The 21963-nt window shown below is 40.8% G+C and overlaps 1 protein-coding gene and 1 pseudogene across 1 annotated transcript; one reads left to right on the top strand and one right to left on the bottom strand.

The window, feature by feature from the left end:
* Nucleotides 1–6575: 6575 nt before the first annotated feature.
* Nucleotides 6576–9028, bottom strand: LOC112672582 (elongation factor 1-alpha 1-like; annotated as a pseudogene).
* Nucleotides 9029–14049: 5021 nt separating this feature from the next.
* On the top strand, nucleotides 14050–21573 carry LOC112672630 (60S ribosomal protein L27a-like). The gene is made up of 2 exons (XM_049103660.1): nucleotides 14050–14129; nucleotides 21071–21573. The coding sequence occupies exons 1-2, from the start codon at nucleotides 14050–14052 to the stop codon at nucleotides 21510–21512; spliced, it is 522 nt and encodes a 173-aa protein (XP_048959617.1). The 3' UTR covers nucleotides 21513–21573.
* The last annotated feature ends 390 nt before the right edge of the window (nucleotides 21574–21963 follow it).

The following is a 21963-nucleotide window of genomic DNA, read 5'->3' as shown; positions in this document are numbered from 1 at the left end:
CCCATATTATCTTCTTTCTTCACTCTAAGCACCTATAAATGCAGGACAAACTCTTGCAACAAAAAGTCTGAATACAAAGGCTGAGCTCAAAATAAAGAGAGAGCATTCCCTGGGAGCCAAAAACGATGAGGGACTATGACACTAGATGTGTAACTTCATGATCTGATGCCACAATAGTTCAGGAAGATATTGGTCTGGAAATAGACCAAAGAGACCTGGGGATTTACTATTTATGTTAATCATTTGAGCACAGAGATGTGGTCTTGGACTCTTGTTCAATAGGAAATTAGATCTGAGACATATTCATAGAGCTAAAACACTTAGAGGGCTGTATCCTTAGTGAAATGGGATTAGAAACAGTTTGTCTCCCACCTAGGGAAGTGATTTGAAACATTACCCTGTCCTTGAGAAATCAGAGACTCAGGCTTGTGACTTGTGTTGGTGGAATTCAGATTTACATTTACTCCAGTAGTCCCAGAATCTTCAATCCAAGAGGGAACACAAAAAAGGTAACAACTCTGTGAAATTTGTAGAAGCAAATACCACACCTCTCTGTAGCAACATTTCTGTAACAGGACACATGGAATTTCCATAGGTATCCATGTTGAAAATGTGTTCACAGTCCAAATTTATAAGGAGGGAGAGTCAACAGACCTAATAAATAAGAGAATTGGTAACCCACATATTTGAGATCAACCAGCTGAAAGATACCATAAATAAGTATGTTTAAAATTATAAAATAGGTAACAGAAGTTTTTATTACTTCTGTTTGGACCTGTGAATAGTTTGTGGGAGTTTAAATATTTAAAAACTTTACGATCTTTAAAGGTAATGACATAGATGAATTCCTGATGTCCAAAGTCTGCATTCTGGTTGGGTTAGATTTATGTTGCACCATCCATATTCTCTCTTCTTTTCTTTTCTTGTCTTTATGTAACCAAGTAGGTGGGAGGACCGATCAAGATTGAGAATGAAATGTGATGTTGTAAAAATAGGATAGTTGCTACTTTGCCCTTGATCTCCTCAGTACTAACTTTAAAACCAGTTGAACTAAACAGTCATAAAAGTGGTGTGATGCCTTCAAGTTATTTATTTAGTACAGCAGTAATTTCAATCAAAATAGTTCATGAACTGATCAGCAACTTTGCAGAGAGAAAATTTGAGTTACCAAGTCCAGAGATGTAAACTGTGGGCTGGGGCCAAATTCAGCCTGCAGATGTTTATTATTTGGCCAGAGAGTTAATAAAATAATTTTTGAATTAGTGTATATAATTAGAAACTGGGGATTTCACATAAATGCATGGGTTTCTGGCTTCACTTGAAAAGCTGGATTATTTGGCTATGCCAAGAATGGGTACTTCTGGTTGGCAACAATGGACTGAACTATGAAGTGTTGACTCCTTCTCCAGTTCTATCCAGACCCTTCTATTCCTTATTGAGTCTCCAGCACTGTGGATCAGTGTCAGTACTATTTATTAATGCCCTTGAAGTGTATGAGTTAGATGTGCAGTTCAGATCACTTGCCTTTCTTTGTCTTGTCCAAGGGATACTTGTGGTCAGGATAAGTTACATGATTAGGAGCTGAGGTCAAGCTCCTGTTGGGCTCAGGGAAGCAGCCCTTGTGCTGCAATTTGACAGTCTGACCCTCACTGTGTCCTCAAAGATGTTTCATTCATTCATTCATTTGAGATACATTCACTGAATAACTAAGCTGTTCCAGCATGGGAACCAAAAGATGAACGGCCCACTTCAAGAAACTAAAAATTTAGTAGGAAAGATAATATCATGGAGAATAGGCAATGGGGGAAGTTAGTGGTTATCTCTATACTCTGGATAGGATTGCCAGATCCAGCAAAGAAAAATACAGGATGACTGTTATATTTGCCTTTCAGATAATGATGTAATAGTTGGGACATAATTATAGTATTAAAAATGATTTATTGTTTATCTGAAATTCAGACTTTATTGGGCATTCTTATTTTATCTGGCAACTCTAATTCTAGAGAACCCCGGCTTCTGCTGAGTCAGGGACTTGACTGGTAATCTATTCATATTTCCCCCCAGAAAGGAAAAAGGTAGTAGCCTTTTCCTCTTAGAAATTTCTGATCAGGGCAGCCCCGGTGGTGCAGTGGTTTAGTGCCGCCTGTAGCCCAGGGTGTGATCCTGGAGACCCTGGATCGAGTCCCACATCGGGCTCTCTGGATGGGGCCTGCTTCTCCCTCTGCCTGTGTCTCTGCCTCTCATTCTCTCTCTGTGTCTCTATGAATAAATAAATAAAATCTTAAAAAAAAAGAAAATTCTGATCAAATCAAGCTCCTGAATTATGTATGCTCTGCCTGATGAAATCAACATAGATGTTGGTCATCTTAAAATCTAGCCACTGCTGGGGATCCCTGGGTGGCTCAGCGGTTTAGTGCCTGCCTTTGGCCTGGGGCACGGTCCTGGAGTCCCGGGATCAAGTCCTGCGTCAGGCTCCCTGCATGGAGCCTGCTTCTCCCTCTGCCTGTCTCTCTCTCTCTCTCATGAATAAATAAATAAAATCTTAAAAAAAAATCTAGCCACTGCCCAAAAATTAATAGTCAACAGACGGAGATCTGTCAATTATCCTAAAGTATAACATTTTATGGGAACTAGCAGCAGAACATATGGGACTGTAACATTTGCTTTTCCCACAAAGCATGTCTACTAACACTGGGTAAAATTGTTTTGAGTCAAAGGTAAAGGTATAATCTATTCCAGAAGAGACATGTGATTAAAGTTTAAATACATTTACTCAATAGGACCTAAGGACTGGCAATGTGCAAGGAATGTATTGGTGAGGTGATGGGAATAACATCACATTTAAAGTCTAATATTTATTTGTTTTTGAGAGACATCTCCTAACTTTACAAAATATCATAGCTACCCAATAATGATAACAATCATAAAAATACCCATTTCTTATTGAATACTTACTATGCTGTAGGCATTGTGGGAAGCATTTTATGTGCCTTATTCCACCTAGTACTTATAGCCCTGTGAAGTGGGTTCCATTACTCCTGCCAGAGATGAGGAAATGGAGGCCTGAAGGGGCCAATCCTCAGAACAGGGATGTTCTTCCACAGTTACACCATTGCAAGTGATAGGCTTGGGTCTTGAACCACACTGAGATGTCTTACTCTGCATTCTGGGTCTTCTCTGCTTGGCTGTATCAGTGATTCAGTCACATTAGTGGGAAGACTCATCAGCAAAGTTCAAAGTGGAGTCCTTTGAGGGGCCTGAAGAGGTTGAGTGTTTCTGATGTTAATATTGGTGGATTCCTTTGGGAGAAATTTCTTGTCTTTCAGAAGGAATTGGATAAGAGTACAATGACTACAATAAATTCAAAGTCCTCCATAGGGACAGTTTTTAGGCTCCTGGTATCTAAAAACTTATACATTAATAATGCTGTCTAACTTTTGTTTCTTTAGCTCATAAGATTTAAATAATTGAAAATTTGATTTTAAGAAAACAAACAAACAAAACAAACTACTCATTAAGACATGTGTTCTTTTGGCTATGTCATTTCTCAATAGAGCTTGCCCTCATTTTAAAGGTTCTTTTCTTGGGTGACACCCTGGGGAACCTGTATTCTCACGCGGAAGGAAGTGTTCTGCCAAGGAATCTCTCTTCCTTTTTCCCAGTGATGCCAGTTCCCTGCACTTGGACCAGCCTCAAGCTTTGTTCAACTGAATCTAAAGGCATCTTTGAAGGACAAGTGTACAAAGGAGTAATCCACTTGGAAAACTTCAGGTATAGTTAACCCTCCAAGAACTATCTCAATGTGAGAAACAACAAAAAATCAGACAAGAAAAAGAAAGGGGAGGATTTCTCTAAAATACTTACTGGTCGTTAAAATTTTTTTTTCTACCTAGTAACACACACACACACACACACACACAATTTATTCATACAGTCAATAGTGCCAGTCTGATAGATATACATGATTTTTTAGTCATGACATGAATTCCCATTGTAATTTTAATACAAACAAGCCTCTATTTATGGCTTCATTGTGATTTGGAGAAAGAACAACTGGAATTGGGAAGTGCAGACAGATCCATGGGGTTGGGCAAAGGTCAGAAGTGTGGATATGGTCCCAAGTCCAGAACTGTTAAAGAGACACAGAGTGCAAAGCTGGTCAAAGTCTAGGTCAGCCTCCATGGACAAAGATGATGAAATGTGAGTAGCACTGGTCAAAGTGCAAATAGATTAAAAGTGGGAAGTAGGGAGGGACCTATACATGGGAGACTGGAGTTTAAAGGCAAGAAATTTGGACTTCTGGGAAACTGAGAAATTGGGCTCTCTCTTCAATGAGAGAGAAGTACCCTCTTTATGGCAAAATTCTAGCTCGTTGCTAGTGTGCTGTACTGCTCATTTGCTTATCTGATCTGAGATCCCACATCTACTTCCTCCACTTTTTTCTAAATCCCAGCAGGGCCGTCTCCCTCCCAGTAGACTGCCTTTTCCCAAGTTTCTTTGCCAACTGGCTTCTGTCTACATTTCACCTGTGGGGAACTCAGAAGAGAGATTGGAGAGAAAAGAAAGGGAGAATCCAGGGTCCTTCATTTCCCCTTTCTCTGTTTCAGGGGGAGTCTTGAACTTCTAGTTTCTGCCCTGTTGTTCTGGCTTTTGGGTTTTGATAATATGATGTAGCAACTTTCCACTGTTTTGAATCTCTGGGTTATCCCATTGTTCTTTATTCAGCCTCTCAATTGTTCTAACACCTTTATAATGGGTTCCCTGTATTAACTTATCTTCATTGAACCAACTGGCAAGAGCTCTATTTTCCTGAGAGAACTCTGAGTAATATATGCTCTAAATACTGAAAACACCCTCCTATTACTGAATTAAATCCATTGACTCCTGGCTAGTAAGTGAAGACAGCACTGCATTTTAAGAAGATTTTATATTATTGTTACTACTTTTTTTTTTTTAAGATTTTATTTATTTATTTATTCATAGAGACACAGAGAGAGAGAGAGAGAGGCAGAGACACAGGCAGAGGGCGAAGCAGGCTCCATGCTTCCCTAACCCGACCTGGGACTCGATCCGGGTCCCCAGGATCACACCTCCGGCTGCAGGCGGCGCTAAATCGCTGCGCCACCAGGGCTGCCCTGTTACTACTTTTTTTTTTTTTTAATTTTATTTATTCATGAGAGACACACAGAGAAAGGCAAAGACACAGGCAGTTACACACACACACACACACACACACACACACACACACACACAGTCCCTCAGGGAGCCGGATGTGGGACTTGATCCCTGAACTCCAGGATCATGCCCTGAGCCAAAAGCAGAGCTCAACTGCTGAGCTAGCTATCCAGACGTCCCTACCTTTTTTTTTTTTAACCTTAAATTTGATTTTCCTTCCTTTACTGGCACATTCATATTCATACCTGGCTATTATTTTTGATAGTTGCCACGCCAGACGGTATATGCCAAATGATGAATCATGCACAAAATGTTCTAGAACAGAATGACAATTTAGATGTAAATAAACCATTTGAGCATATGTCATCCACCCAGCTGTTTCTAGAGGTAAAACTGGAACCATTGGCTAAAATATAAACCTTAAGATTACTAAGAGTTATCACATAACTGGTGGATGAGAAACATTAAGCTATTAGGAAGTTCCAGGGGTGCTCATGAGAAAATTATGAGCTGTTAAGTTATTTTCACTATAATTCTTGGCAACATGGAAAAATCAAAGATAAAGTATAGGGGTCAGTAAACATAAAATAAATACAATCCATTATGAAAAGGTGCTTAGTACAGAGCTTAAGATGTAATAGACACTAAGCCAACACATATGGAATGTTGGAGAAATGTGTTTTTTGAGGAGTTAAATCTGAATGGACATACACTTTGATTTATCATTAGAGTTCATTATAGTCTTATTTATGACTGAAGGAAAAAACCCCCCACCTACCTCTCTATCAAAGGGGACTTGGTTAAGTAAGGTAAGACATATCCACATAATAGTAAAGTAGGCAGTCATAAAAATGATGTGTAAGAATAACAGATATATGCGGAAAATGTCTATGATTTATTAATAAAAGCAGGTTATAAAATAGTTTGGTTCCATTAAACACATACATATGTACATAAAAAAGTTAGTCACCAATATGTTCACAAAGTCAGATTAGGCCATGTTTTTTTCCCCTAAGTACTTGTCTGTTTTGCAAGTGTTCTAGAATAACTTTATAAATGGGTGAATATAAATAAATATTATAACATTTGATAAGTTTTTAAAAAAGATTTTATTTATTTATTCATGAGAGACACAGAGAGAGAGAGAGAGGAAGAGACACAGGCAGAGGGAGAAGCAGGCTCTACTCAGGGAGCCTGATGTGGGACTCGATCCTGAGACCCCAGGACCATGCCCTAGGCCAAAGGCAGGCACTAAACTGCTGAGCCACCCAGGGATCCCTAAAGTTTTATTTTTAAAAACACAGCAATTGGGGATCCCTGGGTGGCTCAGCGGTTTAGCACCTGCCTTTGGTCCAGGGCGCGATCCTGGCATGGAGCCTGCTTCTCCTTCCTCCTGTGTCTCTGCCTCTCTCTCTATCATAAATAAATAGATAAATAAATAAATAAATAAATAAATAAGTAAATAAATAAGTAAATAAATAAATCTTAAAAAAAAAACTCAGCAATTGATTTTTTGGAAACTGATAATTATGGAAGTGGACATGTTTTGTCTGGTAGTGAACTTCATTGGAGACTTAAAGCACCTAGAGTATTTCATTATACTGTACTAGGAAACAAAGGGTATGTAAAAAAGTGACTATTGTGGAATGAAGTTTAAACTTCATTAAATGTATTTTTTCACATAATTTTATAGAAAATTTGGAAAACTAGATATGTCAGTCCCATTACTGTCATAGATCATTGTTATTGTCATCTTTTTTTTCCTCATTCAACTTTTGTTTTAATGGGTCTCAAATTCTATGACAGATTTTTGGTCAAGTTGTTTCCATTAAAAAGTACTGATTTTAAAAACTAATAACCTAAAACTGCCACACACGCACAAAAACCCCCCACAAATGGTCCACAAAACATTCTCCTTTCCTTCTGAAGGTTTTACGATGCATTGTTATCATTAACCAACCTTTTACTATTAGACTTAAATGGCCAATTGACACAAACAGTTCTGAGACCATTCTTCCACCACTGATTAAGACTGGGGTGGCAGGTATTGGGGATAGTATTCATTTAGCCTTCTGGGCAGACTTGGTGACTTTGCCAACTCCAGCTGCCTTCTTGTCCAGTGCCTTGATGACACCCACAGCAACTGTCTGTCTCATGTCACGAACAGCAAAACAGCCCAGAGGAGGATAGTCAGAGAAGCTCTCAACACACATAGGTTTGCCAGGAACCATATCAACAATGGCAGCATCCCCAGATATCAAGAACTTGGGACCATCTTCCAGCTTTTTTCCAGAACGATGATCTATCTTTTCCTTCAGCTCAGCGAACTTGCAAGCAATGTGAACTGTGTGGCAATCCAGGACAGGTGCATACCCAGCACTGATTTGGCCTGGATGGTTCAGGATGATCACTTGAGCCGTGAAGCCAGCTGCTTCCATTGGTGGGTCATTTTTGCTGTCACCAGTCACATTGCCACGACGAACATCTTTGACAGATACGTTCTCGACATTGAAGCCCACATTGTCCCCAGGAAGAGCCTCACTCAGAGCTTCATGGTGCATTTCAACAGACTTTACTTTAGTTGTAACATTGACCGGAGCCAAGGTGACCACCATGCTTGGCTGAAGAACACCAGGTCTCCACTCGGCCCACTGGGACAGTACCAATACCACCATTTTTGTAGGCATCCTGGAGAGGCAAACGCAAGGGCTTATCAGTTGGACAAGTTGGTGGTAGAATGCAGTCTAGAGCTTCAAGCAGTGTGGTTCCACTGGCATTCCCATCTTTACGGGTGACTTTCCATCCCTTGAACCAAGGCATGTTAGCACTTGGCTCCAGCATGTTGTCACCATTCCAACCAGAAATTGGCACAAATGCTACTGTGTCAGGGTTGTAGACAATTTTCTTAATGTAGGTGCTGACTTCCTTAACAATTTCTTCGTTTCTCTTCTGGCTGTAGGGTGGTTCAGTGGAATCCATCTTGTTAACGCTAACAATTAGTTGCTTTACACCAGTGTATAAGCCAGAAGGACATGCTCATGGGTCTCCCATTCTTGGAGATAGCTGCTTCAAATTCACCAACACCAACAGCAACAATCAGGACAGCACAGTCAGCCTGAGATGTGCCTGTAATCATGTTTTTGATAAAGTCTCTGTGTCCTGGGGCATCAATGATGGTCACATAATACTTGCCGGTCTCAAATTTCCACAGGGAGATATCAGTGGTGATACCACGTTCATGTTCAGCCTTCAATTTATCCAAGACCCAGGCATACTTGAAGGAGCCTTTTCACATCTCAGCAGATTCCTCCTCAAATTTTTCAATAGTTCTTTGGTTGATCCCACCACATTTGTAGATCAGATGGCCAGTAGTGGTAGACTTGCCCGATTCTACATGTCCAATGACGATGATGTTGATGTGAGTCTTTTCCTTTCCCATTTTGGTTTAGGTTTAGCGATGTTTTTCACCACACTTGTGTTATGGTGGCAAACCCATTGCAAAAAAGGTATTGTCATCTTCTTGAAATATCTTCTAGGCTTATTATTTTTTTTAACAGCATGAAAGTTATAATGCAACTTTGTGTTGTGTCTCTTCACTTAATACTATATTGCAAGCATTTCCCCACTGTCATTGGGAATATCACAATATAACAACTGCATAGTATTCCACCATGAGGATAGCTGCAGAGTATCAATTTAGTGTTGGGATTCTTTTATGGACCAGTGCTAAAATGATGAGACAACTAAACACATTCCTCAGTGATCTGGAAGAGACTCTCACTTCTGTTTTCACTGACTGTACAGGATGTAGGAATAACAAGCTAGAGGTGACCCATTGAAGAGGTATCTAGCAAACTGTGTGCCTGGGCAGGAGCATGGTGAGTGAGCATCAGAATGGACATGACTCTGGGAAACGAAAAAGGATAGTGGAAGGGGAGGCGGGCAGGGGGATGGGGTGACTGGGTGATGGGCACTGAGGAGGATACTTGATGGGATGAGCAATGGGTACTATACCATATGTTGGCAAATCGAACTTCAGTTAAAAAAAAAAGAATGGACATGAGACTCTGCTCATGATGTAGGGTCTGTGACCCACGGAACTTTGTCATGATTGACATTCTGGAAGGAATGATGCTCATTTATTCCTTCCTTTTGGTTTGCCTTTTCTCCCTATTTGTGTTGTGAATTCATCCTTTAACATCCAGATAATTGTCATAACATTCCTTTCCCTATGCATCTATGAATACATTCTTCTGTCACTCATTGTTATGGCTGAGTTGTATCCTTATCCTCTCAGTTTATATGTTGAAGCCCTAACCCCTAGTACCTTATGTTACTGTATTTGAAAATAGGGCCTTTAAAGTTGTATTTAGGGATACCTGGGTGGCTCAGTGGTTGAGCATCTGCCCTTGGTTCAGGTCTTGATTCCAGGGTCCTGGGATTGAGTCGCACATCAAGCTCCCCGTGGGGAGCCTGCTTCTCCCTCTGCCTGTGTCCCTGCCTCTCTCTCTGCGTCTCTCATAAACAAACAAACAAACAAACAAAATCGTTTTAAAAAGTGGTATTTAAGTTAAAATAGATACATTAATGTAAGCTGTAATTCATTATGACTGGTGTCTATATAAGAGGATGACATTAGGACACAGGTCAAACACAGAGGGATGACCATGTGAGGACACAGCAAGAAGATAGCCATCTGCAAACCAAGGAGAGAGGCTTCAGAGGAAACCAAATCTGTGGACACCTTGATCTTGGAATTCTAGCCTCCAGCATTGAACCAGGAGACCTGAGTTCAATTTCTGCATCTGTCACTGGTAGTTTTATGATGCTGGGCGATTAATTTAAGCTTTGTGAAACTTGGCATAGGGATGCTAGCATCTCTCTTGTCTACTTCTCAATACTGTTGTATTATATGAGAAAATGTCTGTGAAAGAGCTCTGGAAACTAGGAAACCTAGGCCCAAGAAAGATATTATTAATGAGGACTTTCAGCCTGCAGGGGCAGGCACTGGCTGTGTCCTTCTTAGGCCTGTAGGAGCAAGCAGGGAAGGGGCTGCTCTTGGCCAGGGGAGGATGTGGGCAGATTCTGGCAAAGGGCATTGGCAGCAAAACTAGGTTTTCTACCATTTCTGACCACCCCACTCAGGCATGACCTAATGGGGATGGCAAAAACCCAGGGGAGGAGAGTAAGTTGTGAAGGAAAGAGAGGAGTTTCTAGAAGATCCAGTAAGGAGATAAGGGGTCTCCCAAACAGAAAGATAAAGACTGAGAGACTAGGAGTAAATTTTTTTAAAAGATTATTTATTTGTGAGAGACACACAGAGAGAGGTAGAGACATAGGCAGAGGGAGAAGCAGACTTGTCACAGGGAGCCCAATGTGGGACTCCATCCTCCAACCAGGGATCACACCCTGAGCCTAAGGCAGATGCTCAACCACTGAGCTACCCAGGCATCCCAGGATTGGAATAAATTAATAAGAAATATTGAACCTAGCAATGCTATAACAGAATCAAGTAGTTCAAGAAGGATTTAGGTATTTCTAGATGATAAAACTGAAATGAGTTATTGAGCAGCTAGGAAATGTTAGGATAAATGTTCAGGGCAAACCACCATGAAGTCAGTACTCCCCTTAAAATAACTTTTTTTTTTTTAAACTTCTCATGGGACTAAGGATGGATAGTTCCTAAGTCTGATACCTATTTTTAAATTCTCTTCATTAAGGAATTCAGTGAAGAAGTGTTGAAAAATGTTATTTTCTTTGCTAACTGAACTTGTTTGCAATGCTCACTGCACCTATAACTACTAGCACCGTGTCTATACTTTCTACCATGTGGAAGCTATGAGGACAGGAGTAGGTCAGTCATATTCACAGCTATATCCCAGTGCCTGGCACAGCTCCCAGTATACGGTGGTGCTCAATCAGTATTTGAAATTGAATGTTGTTTTCTCAAGAGTGGGCTGATGGGGTCCTTCTGTCCAGGGAAGCTACCCCTTTAGGACCCTGACCTAAGCCAATGGAAGCATTCCAGAATTTCAGAGAGAGAGATGTTAGGTCTCTCTAGGGTTTGTTATGAGCCACCCACACTACCCATTTGGGACAGCCTTGCCTCTGTTTGCTCCATGCCTGACTTTCATTGTCCTACAAGTTTTTGCTTTCTTTTGCCCTGTTTGTGGTTACGCAGCCTCTGTTTTCTGTTTGTGAGCACAGGTAAATCTCTAAGTTGACGGCCTGTCTCCCTGGATTCCTTTCTGAGTCATCTGACTCCTTAGGCCTGGCCATTTGCAAATTTGTCCCTTGGGTAGCCCTACTGGTTTCAGTCCCAAGCGCAGGTTTGGGGATGCTGCTTTCCCATTGGCTTTGAGGAATAGTGGCTGGGGCTGGACATTATCCTGAGGATCTACAGGGGCAGCAGGTTATCAAGGAGAGGAGAATGAGCAGAACCCAGGTCAGTTCTGCCTCTTTGTCTGAAGAAGGAGTTGCCTTGAGGGCAGATCATACTTACTTCCTGAGGCAGAGGGGGCCTTATAGGAGAACTTACCTTGTCCTGGGTTAAGCTCTGCCCTTCCTCACATTGCCACAGTGAAAACACAGCTTTCCCCTCTCATACAGTCACCAGCCCAATTTGTCTGGATCCCTGCAAGAGCTAGAGATTGTATTGGTCTTTGGGCCATGATTGTCCTGGGGAGGCTGAGAGCAGAGCTTCTTAGTGTCCCCATCCACAGAGCCAAGAGGTTGGTGATTGTTGATTCCTACAGGGAGACCCACATGTGAAAGCTATACCAGGCTGCTGGCCAACATACCCCCACAAAAGTCTGCCCGGACAAAGAGTGTGGGAGGGGGCACAGATTTGGGCAGGGCCTTGCTGTGATCCAACTGACTCAAGGTAGCTGGGCCTGGCCCATTGCTGACGACTTGGCCTGGTTCCATGAAGGCCTGGCAGAGGCTCTATGGGATGAGCAGGCATGGATTCCAGGGTTTCTGGTGGGAAAGGAGGCTGGCTACTGTCTGCATTTACTCATCTGTTCTCACAACAACACTGCTTCCACTAGTGCTCTAAGCCACCTTGTTGTAGTCAGTTTGGGCTGCTGTAACAAATCCTGCAAATTTGGTGGCTTAAACAATATACATTTATTGGTCACAGTTCTGGAGGCTGGGAGGTCCAAGATCAATGTGCTGGCAGATTTAGTGTCGGCAAGGGGCTGCTTCCTGGTCTGCAGATGGTTATCTTCTTGTTGTATCTGCAAATGGGGAGCAAAAAACTCTCCTGTGTCTTCTTAGGAAGGCACTAATCCCATTCATGAAGACTCTACTTTCATGAACTAATTACTTCCCAAAGGTCCCATCTCCTAATACCATTCACATTAGGGGTTAGGATTTCAATATAGGAATTTTGGGGGGACACAAATACTTACTCTATAACCAGGCCCCACCCAAAATCTGGGGCCCAAGTTGTTCACCGGGATTCCTACAGCCCTAGGGAAACTTCATGGCCCCGGGCTTCAAAAAGCCACAAGGGATGAACATTCAGGAGGCAAGGATCCAAAAAAGCACAAATCTTGCATGGGGAACAAGGCAAAATTAGATCTGATTAGAATGAAGGAAGATGGAAAATATGCCTGGAAAGAGGGCAGTTTAGGAAAAAGCTCTAAACAAAACCACCAGGATTTGCCTTAAATTTGGCCATAAACATCTGATGCTATGTGGATATATTTGCTCCGGCTAGAAGTTATCTGGAGGCCAGCACAGAGGATCAAATCTATATGTTTTTGGAGGAGATATTTCCAGGAGACTGGGCTTTCCACTTCTGCGTCAGGAGCAACTATAAGGAGCAAGTGCCATATACATAAGCTTATCTATTTGGAAAACAAATAAGCAAAGAGCAGATAAAAACTCTGGCAAAGCCACCAAATAACAGAAGAGATAAGAGTGTGGGGGTGAGGAAACATAACCTGCAGTTATCTGTGTTTGTCCATTAGCTTGGGATGGCTCAGTATGATGCCAATTGAAGGGCTATGATGTGACATAAGGATGGACACTAGGACCACTGACCAACCATCAGCACCATCTTACTTAAATATGATAGTGAAAAAAAGTGGTTAATGGCAGTCAGTTATAGTGGCTTTGCCCAGATGGTTTCTGCTAACACAAGAAAAATTAAACTACTTCAGTCTGTAGGGATATTTTAATTATTTTTATGCTTCTAGGTTTCATTTGATCTCTCATTCAGAGACCTCTCTGGGGTCGACAGACTGGGCAGAAATCAGGCAAAAACTCTGCTGACATAATAAAAGTGGAAAACTAATCTAGACTTGGTTAGTAAGCTAAACTATGTACCTAAAAGTTAATTAAAATGATTTATCAGATCAGGTAAGAGATACTCAGAAGATAAGAAAGTGCCCAAAAGATAAGAAAGACTTTCCAATTTCTGTGCTCACAATAATTTCCCAGAGTATTTAAAAATTACAAATATATAAAACAATAAATTGCTCTCTATGAGGTTAGAAAAGACATTATAAGAAGGAGCAGCTGATGAACAGGGGATTTTCTACTTAATCATCCATCTCCCCATTTCTTCCCTGAGAACTACAGCAAAAATGCTGATTTTTCTTGCATATAATTGTTATTTGTTTTTTTATTTTTGTTTTGGCTAAATGAAAAGTCATAGAATGTTAAAACTAGAAACTAGATGATTGGATATCATTCATTCACTAAATGGCTATTTACTGAGTGCTGATAATATATCATTATCATTGCATACCTGGTGCTAGGAATACAATGGCCAAAATAAGTTTATATTCTGGTGGGCAGCACAGACTAAGAGCACATAAAACGAAAATAATTACAAATTGTGTTAAATTTGGAAAGAATCAAACAATGGGTTCACCTAGAGTAGAATGTGGAAAAACTTACGTTGAGGAGGAGATCAGAAAGGGGGCTGAGTGCAGCAGAATGCGGTAGGGCCACAACCCCTGTTTCCTAACTCTGGGGTTCTTTGGACTCTGTTGCCTGCTCTCGTAGAGCATCTGCCTCTGTTCTTTGGCAATCTATGTGGATACTGGATGATTTCTTGGCTGGCTTTCAAAAGCAGGTGGGAGGCTGTGTAGTGGAGAGAGGCAAGGTTCACTGACTGGGGGTGTGCTACGTGCTGCTACATGTCTCTGAAAAGCTCAGAGAGAAGGGACACGGCAAACTTTGAGAGGTCATTGCCCTGTCAAAGACCTATCATGTAATGTAATTCTTAGCAATAGAACATATGTATGGGTGTGTAGAGAGTGGAATGGGGGCTTCCTGCCTTTTCTCCCATTTCCATGGTAACTGTCTTCTTAAGGGCTCCCTTCTGCTGGTTTAGGCAGGATTGCTTTTTGCCCTCTAGATTAGGTAGTAGGTAAAATCACAGTGAATGTGGCTTCTATCTCAAGGAAAGTACCATAATGAATGGAAAAACTAGACTGATAAAGAGAAATGTCATGGTCTGTAACATTTTTATTAATGAAAGATGGAAATCGTATTTTCTAACACAACAGGTTGGAGTGGTATTTCTCTAACTATGGGGGCTTCCACTAATAAATATAATGACTTTGCAAATGATAATTTAAAAGAATTCAGTGGCTGAGTCCAGCTCTTCTGGGGTTTCCAGGTCTATAGCACACAAGAGTTCAAGGATGAAGCAGTGAGGCAAGAATAAATTCATCAGCTCCAGTTACCACTCTAGGAAGTGGGTTGGTCTGCTCTAACCATCAGAGAACAGGTCATAGTGCCCTCTGCCCAGATGAAATCCCTAACACTCTGTAAAAAAAATTCTTACTTTCAGAGGACACAAGCACTATATATAGTACTGTAACAGGAGAGTTTCTATCTCATGGCCCTGGATACAAGAACACATCTTTGTCTGAGGCCTTTGATTTCTTAATTCTCTCTGCCATCCTAATGCACACTTCCCGCTGGGCTTGACCATACCACAGTCTGTAAATCATCGGACCACCTAGAATCACCCTTAAGCCATAACATGGCACGTTATTTTGGATAATCTATTATTTCAGATGACTTTTTAAGTACTTGAACGACTGCAGGCATGGCTGAAGTTCAAGTGAGATTTAAAAATAATTAGACACCTCTTAAACACAATGCAATAAAAACACAAATTAAAAAAAATATAAACCCAAAACCCCATCTCCAAAACAATTTAGAATAAGCAGTGCCAATCATTTTCTTAAGAAATGTAATAGAAATATCTGGGATGCAATTTTTCTGTTTCTTATCAAGAGGGCAGATACCACTGGTTTTCTGGACCATTGCTTGGCTTGCTCTATCTTGTGGATGCAGAAGTTGAGCTCCAGAAATAACTTACCCAATGTCCAGGGTTAGCAAGAGAGATGTACTTGGTATCTGGGATGCAATGGTATTATCTGAATAGATAAATGGATGGCTGAGGCCCCAAAATGGGAAAAAGTACATTTGGTAGGGTGGATTATTATTCCTAGTTCTTCTTTCCCAATTCCCAGTTGGCTCCCTGTTATGAAACTATACTTCCATATACCTTGCCATTGGCTTTGTTGACATGGTGAAGGTAGAGTATATTCCCCCACTATTGATGTTGGTCTTGATGATGTGACTTGTTTTGGCCAAAGTAATATTAACAGACATGATATGACCAGAGTCTATAAATGTGCTTGCATGATTTGGCTTGACCTCTTATGTCTTGTGATTTATTATGAGAAGAACATGTCTCATGTAGCTCCTGGTCCCAGAATGAGGAAATGTGTAGAGAAAATCTGAACCTAATCTGCAGCTTGCAGCCCCGCCCAGCCAAACTGCTGCCTGAAGCACAGCTGCCCTAGCTGAGCAAGAAAAAGGAATACCTGTTGTTAGAGCAAGCATAAGAGAGGGAGAGAGTGTTATGCAACATTACTACTATGATAGCTGAATAACATATTAAATATCTGTGGATCAGGCTACAGATATCAATTGGGGCAACTGCAGTCTGGAATTTACTTATTTGTCATATGTGAATGAATACTAAAGTTGCCCTTTTGGCAAGCACTGTGCTGGGCTTTGAGCATCAAATAGAAATAATACATTGCCATGACTATAGGGCAATGACAGTCCAGTAACATAATAGATAACATAACAGGCCTAAAAGATGGTACACAAGGGCAATAGTGGGGGCATGTACAGTGGGCTGTCGTCACACAACATGCCTGGAGGGACTCAGAGAAAATGATACAGAGGCTGTCATTTGGATCAGGTCTTCAAGTAGGACTTTGTCAGCAGAGAGAAAGGCACCGCAGGCAGAGGGAACAAACAGTGCAGAGGCAAGGCCATTGGAGTGTTCACAAAATAAAGAGTAGCTCAGTATGTTAGAGAATAGAAGGGAGTGGCAGGAAATGGATTGGAGCTCAGTTAGAAAGCTCATGACTAAGGAGTATGGACTTTATTATTATTTTTTTAATTTTTATTTTATTTATGATAGTCACAGAGAGATAGAGAGAGAGAGAGAGAGAGAGAGAGAGAGAGGCAGAGACACAGGCAGAGGGAGAAGCAGGCTCCATGCACCGGGAGCCCGACTTGGGACTCGATCCCGGGTCTCCAGGATCGCGCCCTGGGCCAAAGGCAGGCACCAAACCACTACGCCACCCAGGGATCCCGAGTATGGACTTTATTTAGTAGTTTTAGTTCATGGACTTAAGGGAACTCTGAGATTTTTAAGCAGTGATAATAGAATCAAATCCATGCTTTAGAACAATGTTTCTTAAGGTGTGGTTCCAGGACCAGCAACATCAGCATCATCTGGAAATTATTGGAAATGTAAATTCTTGGCCCAGATACATGAAATAAGAAACTCTGGGGTTGGCCCAATAATCTGTGTTTTGAAAAGCACTCTAGGCAATTCTGATCCCCACTGAAGTTTGAGATTCACTGCTCAGGGCAATCAGTCTACTCTCAGTCATCAGAGGTTAGAGTGAGAAACTCATGCTGGGAAGAGTTTTCTGAAGAGCCCAGGAGATTCAGGAGGCTCCTTGCTTGAGAGTAAAGAGAGATGAAAGACTGTTACCATTTACCTGGCCCCTGCTTTGGGGCCAGATCAAAGTGGCCAGGGCATAGGCAGAGGAGGCATTCATTTATTCACTCCTTCATTCATTTGATTAACAAGCCTTTCTTGGCAATGACTATGATCAGGCATTGAACTGGGTCCTCCAGGCAGAAATCTGTAAAAGAAGATTTTGCTGCCCCTGGAAGGGACTCACTTATAGTGGCAACGATCTTGTTCTAACTACAGCAAGATTCCAAATGCTTACCAACCTTTTTCTCTTTTTCGAGGTTGATGACCTTGATTAATTTCAAGGTCTCTATTGGTTAGGATGATGATATTAGCTATCAATGATTGACATATACTATATGCCAGACCCTGTTCTAAACTCTTTGAAGATATTGAGTCTTCATAACAGCTTCATGAGATCCATTCTAGGATTACTCATATTTTACCAATAAGTGAATCAAGGCACACAGAGGGTAAAGACCCTGCCTAATTTTATACAAATCTATAGTACAGAAACAGGATTTGAGTCCAGCTAGACACTGTGCTGATGACATCTTTCAACCTGCTGGGCTAGTAAAATATTGAGAATTCTTGGGGAAACTAGGTAAACATTACATTGTAAGGGCAGAACTTTGGAGAACACAAGGACAAACCAACTTAATTCTTTTCCCCACAACCTGCTTTAATCTATTTTGTAGAGCTAGTTCCCTTCTGCCTTCAAGTATGTTTAGAGCAGGTCCCCAGAATTTTCTAGTCATGTGTAGATAATTAAAGATTTTCCAGTTAGTTATTGTCATAAACATGATGTCAACTCAGTAATAAAAGTATCCAATTATAGGTGTTAGTTAAAACTCTACATTTCATTTAAGGGTATTTCTGGCAGCTCCAGCCTGCTCTAGGCTTGGAAGCTTTAGTGAAGTGTAGTGCCTGGTTGGCCTCCTCTTATAAGCAGATTTTTTTCTATAGTATTTGAGGGCAATAAAGGGATAGAAAACAAGAGTGAGACCGGCATTCAACATCCCTAAAGATGGCATGGTAGCCTCACCGTGATTGCATTTGGTAGGCATCTGTTTCTGATCACAGCCACCCTGAGGGGGATCAGGCATATCCTAAGGCCCCAATGGGAATATGAATCTGTTGCTAACAATCCTTCAAAAGGATGCCAACCCAACAGATATAATCCAAGGAGTCAGAGTAGGAAGAGAATCAAGTTCAAAGATGGAAATGCTCTGAAAGATCTCTATTGTCCCCATCTTCAAGGAGGTTGTGTGTGTGTGCACATGTGCACAATTCTGCATTTGCCCTATGGCCTCTGCTGAGTTTAGATTCTGAAGATAATCATGCATTAGAGTTGAGAAATACCTAATTCTTTATCGTTTTAAAATATTTATGAAGAATTCCAGGTAGGTCTCTCCCATTTTTAAGAATTACAGTCAAGAAGGGGAGGAGTTAAGATGGCAGAGTAGTAGGGGGAACTTGCCTCATCCCTTGAACACAGGTAGATCAACATCGAAATATTTGAACAACTAGGAATATGATCTGAGGATTAAGAAAACAATCTGCGCAATTTAAGGGAGAGAATGTAGCAGATGTGAGGCTTATCTTAAATAAATCAAAACACACCTACTTAAAGGTCCAAACATCCCCCACCACAAGCAGGAGGACTTCTGTAGAGGACAGTCCAGTGGGAAAGAATAGCCAAAATGCAACAGCAGAGTGTACACAGCATATACCAGCAGAAACATTTCCTGAAAAAAAAAAAAAAAAAAAAAAAAAAAAAAAAGAAACATTTCCTGAACTGCCAGGCCCTGAACAGTATATGATCTCTTTTAATATAGCATTACTCTGAAATGCAGGAAACAAACAAGCTTTTCTAATACATAAAATATAGAAACTTAGCCAAAATGACAAGACAGAGAAATTCTCCCCAAAAGAAAGGTGAGGAAGATATCACAGCTGGGGACTTGCTCAAAGCAGATATAAGCAAAATATCTGAACAAGAATTTAGATTGATGGTTACAAGACCACTAGCTGGACTTGAAAAAAGCAGAGAAGACAGCAGAAAAACCCCTGCTGCAGAGATAATAAAAGGCCTAAAAACTAGTCAGGCTGAAATAAAAAATGCTATAATTGAGGTGAAAAACTGACTAGATGTAATCACTACAAGACCTGAAGAAGCAGAGGAAAGGATAGGTGATATAGAAGATAAAATTATGGAAAATAATGAAGATGAAAAGAAGAGGGAAATGAAACTCTTAGATAATGAAGGTAGACTTAGGGAACTCAGTGATTCCATAAAGCAAAATAATATCTGAATCACAGGAGTCCCAGAAGAGGAAAAGTGGGGGAAAAGGGGAGATGGTTTATTTGAACAAATTATACCTCAGAATTTCCCTAACTTTCCCTATTCAAGTCCAAGAGGCACAGAGAACTTAAAAAATACATGGAAGCAAGTGAAAATGAAAACACAAGAGTTGAAAACCTTTGGGATGTAGCAAAGATGGTCCTAAGAGGAAAGTATATAGCAATATAGGCCTTCCTCAAAATCAACAAAAACAGGTCAACACCAGACATATTATAGTGAAACTTCTAAAGTACAAATATAAAGAGAGAATCCTGAGAACTGCTCGGGATAAAAAGTCCTTAACCTACAAGGGTAGAAGACACAAGGCTGGCAGCAGACATATACACAGAGACCAGGCAGGCCACAAAGGATTGGCAAGATATATTCATGTGCTAAATGGGAAAAATATGCAGCCAAGAATACTTTATCCAGGAAAGCTGTCATTCAGAATAGGAGAGATAAAGAGTTTCCAAGACAAAACCTAACAGAGTTCATGAACACCAAGCCAGCCCCATAATAAATACAAAAGGGGTCCCTTTGAGTGGGAAAGAGAGACCAAAAGTAACAAGGACTATAAAGGAACAATCTACAGGCAGAGTGACTTTACAAGTAATACAAAGGCACTAAATTCATAGCACTCAATAACTACTCTGAATGTAAACAGACTAAATGCTCCAATCAAAAGACACAGGGGATCAGAATGGTTTAAAAAAACAAGACATTGATATATTGCCTACAAGAGACTCATTTTAGACCCAAAGACACCTCCAGATTGAAAGTGAGGGAGTGGAGAACCATTTATCATGCTACTGGATGTCAAAAGAAAGTTGGAAAACAAAAACAAAAACAAAAACAAAAACAAAAGAAAGTTGGAATAGCCATCTTTATATCAGACAAACTAAATTTTAAACCAAAGACTGTAATAAGAGATGAGAAAGGACACTATATCATAATAAAGGGGTCTACGCAACAAGAAAATCTAACAGTAAAAAAAAAAAAAAAAAAAAGAAAATCTAACAGTTACAAATATTTGTGCCCCTACCTTGGGAGAAGCCAAATATATAAATCAATTAACAATAAATTTAAAGAAACTCATTGATAATAATACAATAACAGTAGGGGACTTTAACACCCCTCTCATAGCAATGGACAGATAATCCAAGCAGATAATCAACAAAGAAACAAGGGCTTTGAATGACACACTGGGCCAGATAGACCTAACAGATATATTCAGAGTATCTTATTCTAAAGCAGCAGAATACATATTATTTTTGAGTGCACATAAAAAATTCTCCAGAATAGATCACATACTTGGTCATAAATCAGGACTCAAGTGGTACAAAAAGATTGAGATCATATCATGTATATTTTCAGACCAAATGTTATGAAATGAAGTCGACCACAAGAAAAAGTTTGGAAGGACCACAATACATAGAGGTTAAAGAATATCCTACTAAAGAATGAATGGGTCAACTGGAAATTAAAGAAGAACTTAAAAAAATACATGGAAGCAGATCCAGACTGAGGAAGACCCGGAAACTTCGGGGCCACGTGAGCCATGGCCACGGCCGCATCGGCAAACACCGGAAGCACCCAGGAGGCCGGGGTAATGCTGGTGGCGTGCATCATCACAGGATCAACTTCGACAAATATCACCCAGGTTACTTCGGAAAAGTCGGTATGAGACATTACCACTTAAAGAGGAACCAGAGCTTCTGCCCAACTGTCAACCTTGATAAACTGTGGACCTTAGTCAGTGAGCAGACACGGGTAAATGCTGCCAAAAACAAGACTGGAGCTGCTCCTATTATCGATGTGGTGCGATCGGGCTACTACAAAGTTTTGGGAAAGGGAAAGCTCCCAAAACAGCCTGTCATCGTGAAGGCCAAATTCTTCAGTAGAAGAGCTGAGGAGAAGATAAAGGGTGTGGGGGGCGCCTGCGTTCTAGTAGCTTGAAGCCACATAGGGGGAGGTTCATTAAAAGCTAACAAGTGCTTTTCAAAAAAAAAAAAAAAAAAATACATGGAAGCAAATGAAAATGAAAATACAACAGTTCAAAACTTTTGGGATGAAAAAAAAAAAAAAAAAACCTTTGGGATGTAGCAAAGATGGTCCTAAGAGGAAAGTATATAGCAATATAGGCCTTCCTCAAGAAGCAAGAAACATCACAAATACACAGATAACCCTACACCTAAAGGAACTGGAAAAAGAACAGCAAATAAAGCCTAAATCCAGTAGAAGAGAAATTGTAAAGATTGGAGCAGAAATCAATGATATAGAAATAAAAACGTAGAATAGGGATCCCTGGGTGGCGCAGCGGTTTAGCGCCTGCCTTTGGCCCGGGGCGCGATCCTGGAGACCCGGGATTGAATCCCACATCGGGCTCCCGGTGCATGGAGCCTGCTTC

Source organism: Canis lupus, chromosome 28 (genome assembly GCF_003254725.2).
Source record: "Canis lupus dingo isolate Sandy chromosome 28, ASM325472v2, whole genome shotgun sequence".
NCBI classification, from domain to species: domain Eukaryota; kingdom Metazoa; phylum Chordata; class Mammalia; order Carnivora; family Canidae; genus Canis; species Canis lupus.
Note: the sequence above shows the minus strand (reverse complement) of the source record. Positions and strands in the feature narration are given on the sequence as shown.